This window comes from Harpegnathos saltator, unplaced genomic scaffold (genome assembly GCF_003227715.2).
Source record: "Harpegnathos saltator strain DR-91 unplaced genomic scaffold, Hsal_v8.6 scaffold171, whole genome shotgun sequence".
NCBI classification, from domain to species: Eukaryota; Metazoa; Arthropoda; class Insecta; order Hymenoptera; family Formicidae; genus Harpegnathos; species Harpegnathos saltator.
Genome location: NW_020229952.1, coordinates 532,234 through 547,050, shown reverse-complemented (window position 1 = coordinate 547,050; position 14,817 = coordinate 532,234). Strand labels below are relative to the sequence as shown.

The 14,817-nt window shown below is 41.1% G+C and overlaps 3 protein-coding genes across 3 annotated transcripts; 1 reads left to right on the top strand and 2 right to left on the bottom strand.

The window, feature by feature from the left end:
* Window positions 1-85: 85 nt before the first annotated feature.
* On the bottom strand, window positions 86-5,140 carry LOC105191453 (microtubule-associated protein futsch). The gene is made up of 5 exons (XM_025297176.1): window positions 4,878-5,140; window positions 2,481-4,183; window positions 2,104-2,420; window positions 1,299-1,465; window positions 86-599 (listed from the first exon to the last, which is right to left on the bottom strand). Exons 1-5 carry the CDS (start codon window positions 4,974-4,976, stop codon window positions 558-560), a joined length of 2,328 nt encoding a protein of 775 aa, XP_025152961.1. The 5' UTR covers window positions 4,977-5,140; the 3' UTR covers window positions 86-557.
* Window positions 5,141-6,072: 932 nt separating this feature from the next.
* Calr (calreticulin) lies at window positions 6,073-10,612 on the top strand. The gene is made up of 8 exons (XM_011154784.3): window positions 6,073-6,268; window positions 7,820-7,924; window positions 8,021-8,224; window positions 8,574-8,725; window positions 8,991-9,257; window positions 9,409-9,645; window positions 9,860-10,003; window positions 10,210-10,612. The coding sequence occupies exons 1-8, from the start codon at window positions 6,184-6,186 to the stop codon at window positions 10,225-10,227; spliced, it is 1,212 nt and encodes a 403-aa protein (XP_011153086.1). The 5' UTR covers window positions 6,073-6,183; the 3' UTR covers window positions 10,228-10,612.
* Window positions 10,613-10,950: 338 nt separating this feature from the next.
* On the bottom strand, window positions 10,951-14,811 carry LOC105191409 (E3 ubiquitin-protein ligase TRIM23). The gene is made up of 6 exons (XM_011154785.2): window positions 14,413-14,811; window positions 13,710-14,270; window positions 13,527-13,635; window positions 13,053-13,426; window positions 12,573-12,941; window positions 10,951-12,119 (listed from the first exon to the last, which is right to left on the bottom strand). The coding sequence occupies exons 1-6, from the start codon at window positions 14,479-14,481 to the stop codon at window positions 11,940-11,942; spliced, it is 1,662 nt and encodes a 553-aa protein (XP_011153087.1). The 5' UTR covers window positions 14,482-14,811; the 3' UTR covers window positions 10,951-11,939.
* Between the last annotated feature and the right edge of the window lie 6 nt (window positions 14,812-14,817).

Sequence of the window (14,817 nt, the reverse complement as noted above, 5' to 3'; positions counted from 1 at the left end):
ATCGATAGGAAATCCCATCGCACAAAAGGGCTTATTGACAACAACAAAAAATCCTACCTTCCAGCAAAGTCACGACAGCTGGAGATCTTTAAACACGCTCGTTTATTGCCCGATTAATACAATGCACAGAAACTGCCAACCACCACGCGAGCATCAAAAAGACAACGATTATATAACTCATGTTACGTAATTCTCCCTGTTATGCGACACAATCACGCATAAACCTGATTCTTTAACTGTTTCCTCCGGTCGATCGTTTCGCGAGTCTTCAATTCAACGATACCATGTGCTTCAAACTATCTTTAAACGCAAACACGTAATTCCGAATCAGTTCAACGAAGGATATCTCGTTTCGATGTATTTACGCTTGCTTTAGAAAGTTAATCGAGTTTAGCGAAGCGTCGACTTGCAACATCGAAAAAGTCCTGACGCTAAAGATATTAAAAGTTTCCATTTTGAGGTACTCACGATTCCCCGAAGTGTTCCCCGCAGCTCAGTTACCAGCTTCGATGAAGACATGCTCGTGTACTAATATCATCTCACGTAGCGCGGCGATGTCACCTGATCTTAATCGTCGTTTCCCGCAGCTCGCGTATCATCTATAAGCAAGAGAGTGAAAGAGGTATATCACGTTTAAAGACACTTTGGGCTGAGCATGTCCAAGCGAAAAACTTCCTCGCGGCTGCGTGCGCGCTGTTAACCGTTCGTTTCCTTATTCGGTTCCTTATTGCGTCCCCATTGTCCTCGCCGTAACATGCTCTCTCGCCTGCCTACACGCCGGTTAACACACGTACACGCCTAGGCGCTTCCTAGGCTCGTAAAAGAGAATTTCTCCGACCCTTTTTCCTTTAACCGTATTATGCAAAATCGCGCAAAAAAAAAAAAAAAAACAACGAGCGAATACGCTGATGACGTTAACTCCCTCGTATACGTCATCGTATCGGCTATTTCCGATTTCGTTACGTCAGCGTCTACGTAATTACTTGCATCATGAAAGTGTGCAGACTGCTCTGTGCTGGAATATCGAGATTCGCCACCGTGGGCGTGAGGCAATATAATGCATGACAACAAAATAGAGTAGAGGTTTTTTAAACAAAAACTTGTTATATTGTCTGTACACACATGTCGCGATAAGGCGACGTCGCAACGTTAATAAAATGCGATTAGATACGTGTTTTTATAGCGATTCATAAAATACGCAAAAACATTGAGTTACGCAATTAACATGAGCGCATAGTTTGCTTCAAGTTTGACGAAGGCTAATTAACAATCGAACTAGCCGAGAAAAAAGTACTAACTTTTTTAGTATCCTCCAACGTCGTGGGAACGTAGCGGGCATTGATCGTTCGCGCCACGGTGCAGCAATCAAGATACAAGATATATTGATCCTTCAAGTGTCGTCTGATCGCCGAAATTCTCTCTCGGAGCACGGCAAGCCGATCGTTCGAATCAAAGTCGAGAGAATCTGAACAAAAAAAATATTTACGCTCGCTTTTTTTTCGTTTTAACATTCACTCATACGCGTGATTGGATGAGAAATTATTTACGTGCGGAGAATGTTTGAATATATTGACATGCAACGCATCCAAACATACCTCCAATCAAATGCGAAATGAATTTAATGCGCTCGTTATACGGCTCTGCTGTCGACTCCACTGTCGGTCTACGTTCTCATTGTTTCGGCACAATGCGAATTCCTTCTATTCATTGCTAGAGTCGCGATTGTTCGCGCGTTTACTACGGTACAGCTTGACTTTAGGCGCATTCGATAAAATGACATAAATCGATAGAATGACATAAAGTAATAGAAAGAGAATATATGAAATAAAATATAAAAGTTATTTTATTTTAAGAGATTAGTAATTAGTAAGTAAAATTAATATTCGACAATAAGTAGCAGTGGTATAACGAATGATTTAATTTTCGACAAAGAAATACATTTCACTTCAACGTATAAATGTACTGTAAGGTAAAACGGATTAATGAGATTAGTTTAGGGATGAGCTTTAGGGCCGGTTGTTCCAACTTCTTGGTAAGTTAAATCATATGTCTGTCGTTGTCCAAGTTGAAGGAAAAACAACGGTCTTTTAACTTATAGCTTACCAGGCGGTGTAAATTCTGCGATCTTTGGAAATTCCAAGGGACTGAAATAGTTCGGAGTAGAACCCGATCCACCTAGTCTTAAGTCTTTCAGTTCGTGTAGATATTTTTGGAGGTCTTCCCGTTCTTGCTGCAGTCTCAGTTCAACAACCCGCTTCTGTAGTTCACGAATTTGTTTCCTGTCGTACCTCAAAGTCTTGTATTCTTTATGACTTCCGGCGCAAACGTGAGTCTCAACCGGCTTCGAGTAAGTAACTTTAACTTTCCTCCTCTTCTTCTTCTTCTTAGTATTGTATTCACGATCTTTGTTTTCAACCTGAAAAGACAATTATTACTACTTATAAAGGGAAGAATTGTATTTGAATATGCGGGAGGACTACAGCAGAAAAATATCAATACTTGCCGAAGAACGACGATGACTCTCTTTTTTCCTTGTTGCTATTCGCCTCGACGTCGTCCCTAAGACTTCAGGCTCGATTTTCCTCGTAGACGAACTTTCGTGCGCTTTTTTCATGGTCTCCAAGCTCGTGTGTTGTCTGATATTGATTGCATTTCTATGTATTTTTTTCAGTACGTCCGCGATATTTGGAGGAATCTGTAGATCCAAGCTCTCCACAGGGATAATCTCGTTTTCTTCATTTCTCTCATTCTTCTTTCTCGACGAAGTAGACTTCGTCGGTTCGCTCCTGTCCCTCGACAAAGTAGACTTTGTTGGTTCATTCTTGTCCCTCGACGAAGTAGATTTCGTCGGTTCACTCCTGTCCCTCAACGAACCAGACCTCGTCGATTCAGTCTTCTTTCTCAACGAACTAGACTTTATCGATTCGCTCTTCTCCCTTGATGAACTAGACTTCGTCTGTTTTGTCCGCTCTTCATCATCCACAACAGGTAATCCGATAACATCCATCATCAGACGTTCTCTGGTTTCATCTGACACTTTCACGCGCTCTTCCCGGCCGCTTTCTTGCCGGCTCGCTGAAGTTATCTCCAGAGAACTCTTCCTGGATACTCTCTTGTCTGTCTTCGCATCAATGCTTTCGGTGTTCTTGGCATAATTCGACGGTTCCTTATCCAAACTAATTTTGACGTCTTCCTTATTATCTGTTATGCTGACTGTGTTTTCTTTCCTATTGATTATTCTCTTATTTTGCGATCCTGATTTTGATTGCGCGATCGAGCTCGAAATGTCCTCGAAGGTGTCGTTCGCATATCCATTTTCACCTGTCGGATATTTCAGTCCGCTTGAAACGTCCACAGAAGCGTTATTAGCTAACGAACGTTTGGAATTGCCAGAGTCGCTCACAGAATTATTTGCGGTCTTTTCAGTGATGTTTTTCCCGACATGAGAAGATTCCGAGATAATTTCACTATTGTCCTCTGATGTGTCAATTGACTCATCGATAACGCTATCACCATGCGACGACCTCGAATGCTTCAAATTCTTTAAACTTTGGCCAGAACTCAGCATTTTCAATGTTTTGGCAACTTTTCTTTCCTCGATCGAATGTTCTCTCGATTTCTGGTTAGAACGTGGCTTGGAAATCTTCTCGCTCGATTTTTCAGATATGTCTGATCGTCTTACGACTGACAAATTAGCAGATGATGATTGTCCGATTAATTCTTCAGGCTGCTTACTTTTCTCAGAATTTGAACCTGATTTCGATCTTACTTCATGTCTGGAAAATTCCTCATTAGTTGTAGAGGGCCGTCGTTGCAACGTTTTCGAGCGCGAAAGTGATTTCGATGAAATCATCGAGTCATCGGGCACGCTTTCGATCGAGCTATTTTCTTGAATCGTTATTATATCCAAAGCGAAACTTTCTTGCTTTCCTGTAGAACGTGACGATGATTTATCTTCCGGTGACATCGTGACATCAAGGTCGGCTTTGCCGACAGATCGGTTCATCCTTTCACATTGCTTATCCTGCAATGGAAGTTCCGCATGTTCGTCGAGTTCTTCAAATTTCATATCTGGCATTTTTATATCAAGCTTGGACCTTGGAGAGTTCCTTGATGACTTTAATTGCGTCGATATGTTTTCCGACAGATTTATGGAGACGCTGCTTATCGAGCTATCCGTATCCTACAGGAGGAATGTAAAATATTGTGTTGCGAATATTGCCAATTACAAGAAGAAAACTAAATAAGAGAACGAGTACTGTTTATTTATTTTTCCCCTATTCTCTTTCTTGTGTATATAAAAAACTCGGTTCGTACAATTGCATCTCTACTGTCCGGTAGCCAAGAGCAAAATTGATTGTAATAACTGAAAAATTCCTGTAGGTTTTTATTCAGTCAGTTATTGTCATTTATTTCCAATTTCAAGTTCCAAGTTTCAAGGTAAGTAAAATGTTCAGATGAATTTTTCCGCTGTGATAACAGAGATATCCCTCATCCCTGAGCTTTTGTTCACTCAGGTAAAGAAATTCCTAAAGGCATTTTAAAATATTTCGGGACGTCTTTCAGAAATTTTTGCTACCTGAATAGTCACTATCCCATTACACGAATCGAGATTTTTTCTTCCGTACAAAAGATATATTTATCACATAAATATTTAAAAACATGCAGATACACACATACACAAATTTGCATACAATTGTTTAAAAATCAAGATGCCATACATTGCAAGATGAAACGTTCAATTTTAGTTTAAAATTGTGCACTTTTCGATACTGAATCAAACGGAGTATTCCTCGGCGGGAGACTTAATAATGATAAATTGCCGTAAGTCAAATGTTACAAACGCAAATGCATTGTCTTATTTTTGGAATACTCACTTCTTTGCGGTTCCATCTCTGCTCTCTACGCTTCATTTTGTATTTCTCTTCGATTTCTTTCACACGCGTCAGCGCTGCATTTGCCTTCGAAGAAAGCATCTTTTTCTGCTCTTTCTTCCCCAGCTTCGATCGTCCAATTCAGCTTTTCCCCGTTTGACGTCGTGTCACTTGTAAATTTTAATTATTAATGAATTAACGAGGTGCGAGCGGTTCTGTTTTGAGGTGAGTCACGATGGCTCGTTTCGTTCGCTCTTGCCATGACGAGTTTGTTTTCTCGTCACCAAGGAAACAGTCGGCGTGTACGGAATATATCACCGTCCTTGATATCGATATCTATCGCAAATCGTTCGTCTCATTAAGAGCGAAATGCAAATGAATGAAAATCTATAGTTTATCTTGATTTCAACATATAATCATGACGAAGCAAAGTTTCGATAGTGATCGCTTTAAGTTTCCACAAAAAGAAATATTAATACGTTAATGAATGAACAATCTATCACCCCTTTTATTTCCCCGCAAACATTAGCAATAACTGTGTTTCGATTCAAATCATATACGTCAACTATTCCGACATTGATAGTAACATACAGAAATATTTAGAACTAAAAATGAGGCAATCGCGTGAAGTGATTTGAAAAGGTATGAACGGACAATTGAGTCTCACGATCTTTTCAACTTTATTCAATAGGTTAAATCTACCTACTTCGAAACAATCACCGTGACACATCTATTATCGCACATCAGAAAGCAATTACGATCGCATCAGATAAATATGAATGCATTATATTATATACTCACCGTTAGTTCTCACGACGGGATCGCAAATATTTCCATGCGAATCTACGAAATTCCTGCAACATCTCGTCGATTCCCGAAAAAGAGAATAAGCGCGTTCAAAAAGTAACGTTTCCATCATGGCGGCCACGCTATCGCCAATCAGAGGTTCCCAGAGGCTTCGGGTATTTCCGGTCGTCTACGTGCGTCTTCGCTCTCCGTTCGCCAACCAGCACTGTCGTATCGACGACTGATAAGCGAGCGCGATAATCAGCGGATGACGTGAGGTTATGTGTAGCGCGGCATGGCCATGACGATGCCACGGTGCGGCGCTTCGTTGGTAAAGCGTGGTCGGTGATGATTGGACGGTGCGCCTCCACCAATCGCAGCTTTCCATCTGTCTGCCCTGACGGGCCGCTAAACTCACCAACCACGGTCGCCGTTCGGGCATTATCGGCCAGTTCGTCGTGGCGGCAGCAGATTCTTCGTAGGACTCTCGTCGAACTCTCATCGTTCCCCGGTGTCCAAAAAAATGCGGTCCTTCAGCGCGTTCGTCGTGCTTGCTACGCTCGCCGTGGCTACCGCAGAGGTCTACCTGGATGAGAAGTTCAGCGACGGTAAGTGAACTCGCCCGCGAGCAAACTCCACCGGAAAAGCCGACGCGACGCGACGCGACGCGAAGCATGCAAGCGAGCAAGCGGAGCAAGCAACCCGGCCCGACGACCCGGCAATGTGCTATCTCTCGCGGTTCGTCTCTGCTTCCTTTTTCCTGCCACGAAGCCCATGTCGAAATGGTCCCCGAAACGAATCCGTGCGGATCCTGATGGCTTCTCACGGGGAACCACACCCCGCTCGTTCGTCCATCCGTTCTTTCGCCGCGGCATCGGTCCCATCCCTTCCGATCGAGAAGACAATACGGCTTGATCGGAGCGGGAGAGAGAATTCCGATCGTACGCGTTTAAACACGCCGCAGGAGCGACGAGGACGCGCGGCAGCGACGGCGTGGCAGCGACGGTTTGCCTCTCCTTGGCAACCGCACGCCCTTGTGTTCCGGCGATTTGCGATCCATCTCGTCGTTCTGACTCAACATCGGACTCGGTTTCACCTGCCTATCTTTCTCTCTCTTTCTCCCCCTCGACGAGGCGGCTGTTACACTCGCGACTACATGGAGAATGCTTATTGCGATTGTTGCTGGACTTGAAAGCGTAGTATGTGTTCCCGTAAGAGGCTCGGGGTGAGAGCAGAAGAAGAGCAACGTCGCCGGCCTTGCGGCGAGTGTGTACCGTATCTCGCTTTAAACGGCGTATCGGCCATATGCGTTGCTATCGGCGCGCTGGAGTGAAGCAGAGAGAGAGAGAGAGAGAGAGAGAATAAGAAGCTTCGAGAGACTGCGACACGCAGTCGGAAGTCGTCTCTCGTGGCAATCGCCGCGCGGCATCTCGCCGCTCCGACATGACGCCGCCAGATCGATTCGTCGATCTGTGCGCGCTCGGCTCGGCCTACCTCAGCTAGCGGTAAACGACGCGACGAGTCCGTTCGATTCGGAGCCGATCTGATGAAACGAGCTCACGATCTCGCAGAGATCTCGTGTCAGCTATTTTTGCGATTTTCTGCCGCCTTCGGGTTTCTTCATTGCGCGTTGATGCCACGCGTCACGGCCATCTCATTTCGAATGCACCAACTGTAAAAAGTCCAGAGGAACCTTAAGTTGTTCCTTTTGTCCGTGCTTCCTGCATTTTCTCTCGATTTTCTCGTTTCACCTCGATCCTGCACTTGGATATATATTTAATTTATCTCGAATGTTGGAAATAAAAATAAAAAATATGGCTGAGAAGAAGAGATTATTAAAATTGAATGAATTTTTTATCCGTCCACGGGGATGTTATCTTATGGAATTTAAGTTTCCAAGCTGTGAATATGCAAATATAAGTTGACGTACATTGTAAGCATTCCCTGCACATTTTCAAGTTTTTATTTTTCCCTACTTCCACCTTACATTATGATAAAATCTTTTCATATCTACGATATCTTATTTGCTATGTTATTTTACAAGTATGATAAGTTAATATTTTTAGTTATTGTGCTTAAACCGTCCCTGTTTAAAACAAAATATATTTTCAGAGAGAAAGAAATAAAAGATTGTGAAGAAAAGATTGTTAACATTTCAGATTCTTGGGAGAAGAATTGGGTTTATTCAGAGCATCCTGGAAAGGAATTTGGAAAATTCGTTTTAAGTTATGGAAAATTCTGGAACGAACCAGAAAATGACAAAGGTATTAAAAGGGCGCAGAGAAAATTTATCAATAAAATATAAAGGCTGCTTACATAACAAGTAATAAGCAATATACATGGTGTCTATCTTTTCTCAGGTATCCAAACGTCACAAGATGCGAGGTTCTATGCTCTTAGTAGAAAATTTTCTCCATTTAGCAATAAGGACAAAACTCTCGTTATTCAGTTTACTGTTAAGCATGAACAAAACATCGACTGCGGTGGTGGATATGTCAAGGTATTCGACTGCTCACTTGATCAAAAAGACATGCATGGCGAGAGTCCATACCAGATTATGTTCGGTGAGTGCTTGTTTTTATTGGGACTATGCAAATAATAACCAATGTTAAAATAATCCGAGCCTAGAGTCACTGGCCATGCCAATGTGTGGTAAGTGCTAGAGGACCTCGGAGAGTAATCATCTTTCATATGCCCTGTGTATGCTAATTATACATATTGCAGGCACCTGATAAGATACATTTATTTATGATAATTAATGCAAATAAAATTCAAGTTATTTTGTACATTTTTTAAAAATAAAACTAACAATAATCTAAAATTTGGAATTTATGATAAAAAACTTGAATAAGTATTTTGAGGAATGCACATATAACTATTGTTTATAATTGTGCAATATTTGTTTTCACACAGGACCTGACATTTGTGGACCAGGTACCAAGAAGGTTCATGTCATCTTCAGTTACAAGGGCAAGAACCTTCTAATTAATAAGGAAATTCGTTGCAAGGACGATGTTTACACGCATTTATACACTTTGATTGTTAAGCCTGATAATACGTACCAGGTGAATGTTAAATGAAACATTTAATTGTAATATGAACGCTTTCGTTATTATATCGAGCCTAGAGTCACTTGCTCTCACTATTCGCCATGGAGGATGAGTGCTAGAGGATCTCGAAAAGCAAAGATTATCTTGATTTTATACGTACGTGAGATACTTCTCACTGTACATCGATTCAAAGATCGACATATCTGTTACAATAACAATGACATCGCAGATATTTATTTTATATTCCCGACAATTTTTTAATAAAAATACTTGTCTTCAGGTTCTTATTGATAACGAAGAAGTATCGTCTGGTGACTTAGAAAAGGACTGGAATTTCCTGCCGGCGAAGATGATCACAGACCCATCTCAGAGCAAACCTGAGGATTGGGATGACAAACCTACTATTGATGATCCCGAGGACAAAAAACCAGAAGATTGGGACAAGCCTGAGCACATTCCTGACCCTGAAGCTACTAAGCCCGATGATTGGGATGATGAAATGGACGGCGAATGGGAAGCGCCAATGATCGATAATCCTGATTACAAGGTTCTTACTGATTGACGATATTGATGTGTTTCCATCTAGCTGCTCCGTTGTTATGACTCGTCTTCGTAAAAACTTGATAAATTTCAATTGACGTATCGACATGCATTTAAAAGTTGAACTATTTCTATAAAATCATATAATATTCTTTTAGGGTGAATGGAAAGCGAAACAGATTAGCAATCCGAATTATAAGGGACCTTGGATCCACCCTCAAATCCCTAATCCCGAATACGTGCCTGATCCAGATCTGTATAAGCGCGACGAGATCTGCGCTGTAGGTTTTGATTTATGGCAAGTTAAATCTGGTACTATCTTTGATAATGTGCTCGTCACTGACGATCCTGAAGCTGCACGCAAATTCGGAGAGGATGTGTGGAAACCTACTTTTGTGAGTATTCAACTTTTATTCATTTAAAATATATTCTTTTTCATTCATCCGTTTGATTGCCGATCAATATGGCAATATTGTATGATGTTACAAAAGCTTCTGATTCCTATGAACGATAAATAGCTGGAATTCCTCGTTACTGATTACTTTGCCGAGGTATCGTATCGTAGATTCACGTCTATGGAAAATTCTAAATTCATTCTGGAAATTATAGGAGGGTGAGAAGAAGATGAAGGAAGCGCAGGATGAAGAGGAGAGGAAGCAAAGAGACAAAGAGGCGAAGGAAAGCGAGGATAGTAAGGATGATGAAGATGATGAAGATCAGGATGAGGAAGAGAGCACTCAGCCAGATATTGAAGTAAGTGTCAATTCTATGTATTTAGATATATTTCAGTAAAATTTCGTGAAAACCAGCGCACACATGATGCTAATCTTGAACTCTCTTTCTGATATTTATTATAATTGAAGACATCAAAATAACACTGAATGCGTGCACTTTAAGTACATTTTTCTCCGTTACACGACGATCAACGATATTAAACATTTCTTTTCTCATTTTCACAGGAGCATGATGAGTTGTAAATAAGAGTGTCGCGCGTGTGGACACAAATACAGACTGTATTCCAGGAGCTACGTGGCCGCAACACGCACTATCATCCTCCCACAGGCACAAAATCGCAATCTAAAAGACATGCAATAAGCAGGAAAGAACAAAGATAACAACTCGATCACGTCGTCCATCGTCAACATTCGCGTAGTACGAGGACATCATATCGAGTTTTGTTTAAGCTTAAAGCAAAGTCTCGCCCGGTTCTCTTCACGGTTTTCCGTAGCGGTTTGGCCTTGGTATCGTGGCGCCTAAAGAAAACATTTTTATCCTAGTCCAGTATACATTTTCCATTTGAGTGCAAATTGTTCCCGAAGTTCCCGAGTTTATTACAACACGCGCCTTAGACCAAGCGATCGATACTTCCGCGAGATACCCAAGGTATGCCGGAATACGGAAGAAAAAAGGAAAATATAGAAGATGAGAAGAGAGAAAAAAGGGAGTCGTGTCTAGCCTGTGTCCACCATCGGCGCAGCTCCACAAAAGACTAAGTTGTTCAGTTTTTGTTTGTCAAGTGTTTTATATACATTAAAAAGTAATTAAAAATTGTAATTTAACACACGATGCTATATTATATATATATATATATATATATATTATATTATATTATATATTATTTCAACCTCTCCGTACAATGTACGCATACTAAAAAAGTCGCTCCAGTTTAAAAAGGGGAGAAAACGTAAGAATGATGTGGTGTGTGCAAGTGACTGAATGATAACAATTGGTATGAGCATGTATCAGAGGTAACCAATAACCATATAATAAAATAAATAAGACTTTTCTAGATGTGCCCAAGCGTTTGGATAATTTTTGAGAGCGGAATTTAATCCACTAATAACCCATTTTCTGTTACTCGTAGTCATAGAATTTAACTTCACTGTGCATATCGCTTCCAATCGTGTGTGTATATATATATATATGCGAGTTTACGCTATTAATGTATCGCGTTTGAATATAGCTTGTCTTGTAGTTACGCTTTTATATCGGAAAATAAATCGAAGTCATTTTCCTTTTCGAATAAATTAACCGTTCCGTGACACAATGAGTTTCTTTTCTTTTTGCGTAACATGTCTCAACGGGGTAATCAAATACCATGGCGATATAATAGATTCATAAAGTTACGTCGAGATTCTTCATGCTCATAGAGTGGATAAAAAAAAGTATAAATTTGAATTTATGAGTAGAGAAAGGAAATAACGTACTACACAGACCAGCATAGTAGTCTTAATGCATGAAGTTATAAATTATACTTTTACGTCTAGATATGTATTCTATTCACGCAATGTTTCAATGAAAGTACTCATCAACAAGGAGGATCCTCAAATGCCCAACCCAGATCTGTACAAGCATGACGAGATGACTTTGATCTATAAGATATCGTTATGATGAATAATTCTTTTTGAAATGTAAACCGCGCGCGTTTAGAAAGAAGGGATTATAAATTATGAGTTACAAGTTATACATGTGAACCGTATAATTTACAAGTTATACGTGTGTTATACATAACGCGTTAAAATCATAATGCCGGTCTGTGTAGTTATGCGACTTTTATTTGCCTAACTTCAATCTACGTCTCACTTCTCATAAAATCTGTGCTATAAAATCAGTGAAACGTCTTTTCTTTTTGACTTGATATTCCAGCATAAATAGCTTTTAAGCTAGGTATAAAAAGAAGAGAAACGCTCTATACACACTCGGTCCATTGAGTACCGAGTTGTTGCGTAAGCCAGTCGAGCCCCTGCAATGTACCACTGGCATTGGTAACCATCGACGAGCCCTGAATATGCCAAGCTCTCGCACAACAAAGTTTATGCAAACCGAGAATATCGGTAAGTTCTTCGACGCTCGCACAACCTGCGACATCCTGAAAAAATATTGATGTAATCATATATTTGGATAACTAACGAATACAATCGTTACTTTGCACATATAAAATATACGTATACTCATTTGCAAAAGGATTTAAACATTTTCCTGACACTTTTAAACATAATTTTTAAACATTCTGGCATTTTTAAACATCTAATATCTAATTAAAAAATTTATCCTATGAGAGTTATTCAAAATCGAATTCATCCGTAGTTGACTGTATTCAGAAGTACGTCGAAGGAAAAGCGTTCAATCTCCAAGATTTGATGAAAAAAGTAACAGAATAGAAATTGCAACAGTTCATTACCTTTCAAATAACGATAAAGATAGCAGATTATTCTTCAAAATGAGAAACGAACTACGGTAACGAACTATTTTACTAAAAAAAAAAGAAAATTTTTCCAACTCTGATCGCGTGTAATATGCACGTCAATAGTGTCACGTTTACCTGTTTGTTAGCATAGATCAAAAAGAGAGCATCCTTCAGCTCTCGTTCGTAAAGTATTTTGGATAATTCATTCTGCGCTTCTTCAAACCGAGACCTGTCGGTAGCATCCACTACGAAAATAACGGCTTGCGTATTGTGATAATAGTGTTTCCACAGCGGTCTAAATTTCTGTTGCCCACTGACGTCCCAAAGGGTGAATACAAGATTCTGATACTCCAAGCTCTCGACGTTAAAGCCGATAGTAGGGATCGGTGGGCCCGATAGTGTAACACCTCGCATTGCGGATAAAATGCTCGTCTTTCCCGCTCCGTCTAATCCTAAGATCACCACGCGCATGTCGATCTTGGTCCCAATATGTATCCTGTTATCCTGTTGTAAAATTGTAAAGAAAATTCAAATCATCCTCCAAGAGAACCGGGTTGATCATCAGGGTGAGTTGCACAGTTAATCCTATATAGATCACAAAGAAATTTTACGAACCCTGCTGAAGATGATGGGTATAGAGGACTCAGGGCTGAGAAAGTCCGGACCCAGTTGCGCATAATGCTGCTGCTGTTGCTCCAGAGTCGCCAACACTTCCTTGACTTTCTCCGAGCTGCTGAGTAACTTCCAATCCTCCGAGTCAAGTATGCCTTCGCACTGAATGCATACACCAGCCACTTGCGACCTTGTGGTCGTGAGATCCTTCTGTTGCTGCCTCAACGCGCACAGCCTGCCGCGGGTCTCCGTCTCGACGTATGTCATCGCAGTCTTCTCTTGCTCGGCCAAAACGGCGCGCAACTCCTCAAAATGATAACGCACCCTCCTCCTCGCGTCTTCAATCGCCCAACCCTCTAATTCCTCAATTACTATTTCTGAAATATATTCAAGTGAGGTATTTGCAGTAGAATGTAATCTGTCAGAAAAGGAAATAAGTACTTAGATGAGGAAGAGACCTCAAAGTGAGCACAGTACCTATTCTATGCGCTGTGTCTCTCATGCTTTCCATAAACTGTGTCATCTTTTGTAACGCCGCAATAATAGATTTCCTGATGTTTTCAGCTTCCTCCTCCACCAATGCTGGCTACAATGCAAAGCATAGGCAACGATATTGGCAACGTACCAACAGTACAGAAGGTGCCGGACTGTGGACGTTACCTTGTGCGTGCTGTGCTTGCCGTATTCTTTACACAAGTAGCACATCAAGGAGTTGTGACAGCCTTCTTGGGTGCATGTAAACTCGGCGACGTGCGCCGTATGTATCGGGCACCGAGGTTTCTCACGAGGCTTCTCCGACAGCGGCACGCGTCTATGTTTGCCTAATGTCTTGGACGAGTGTGTGGCTGTGTCACATGCTTCGCACAGATGTGTCGCACAGACCGTGCAATATAGAACCGCGGTATGTGCCTCGTCCTCGTCGCATAATTGATTAGATTGAAGCCTCTCGCGTTCCAATACCAAGGTCTTCTCACTGTTGGACTGTTCAAGCCTTTCGAGCAATTCGATGAGTGCAAAGTTCTTCTTCAAACCATACACGCTATTCTCACGAATGCTCGTAGGCTGTCTATCAAAGGGACACAGGAGAAACTGTTGGTCCGACATGCAAGTTCTCAGTCGTAGCAGGCAGGAGTGACACACTGTGTGTCCGCAGTGCAGCAAGCGAGGTACCTTCACACCATCTACCGTGAAGACCTCCTCGCAAACGCGACACTCCAACACCTGTCAACATTTATATGTACATTGTAAGTGAAGAGCAAAGTGCTTTATTGAATTATCGAAATATTCTGATCGAAATATTCTAGATTTTCAAATAGTTTGACTAATAGAATCTTTGCTACAAAATGCATAAACACTCTCTTACATTCGACTTCGGTATTGTTTTCAACGAGTGCTTCACGTATTTACTCAGTCGGTCCGTGTCCTCGCTCATTGCTGAAATACAACGTATCCTCCGCCTTTCACCGTGGGATAAAGTAAATTTCTCACAATTGACACAGAATAACCTTAAACTGCAGATTCGCTCTGCACGAAAGGATTTAAATCGAATGAACCTGCAGAATGGCGTAGCAGTACAGTACACAACAGTGTGACACCACTATATTCTGTTCTGCTTATTCCCTATTCAAGCTATTCTTGAATATTCTCCCATAAAAAGATCACTCTTGTTTATAGTTCTGTTGATTCTAAACGTTTCGTAGGTATATCATTTATAAGTTCTGTTTTCACAATCATAGTATATTGATTCCTTTTCAGTGTACATTTCGGT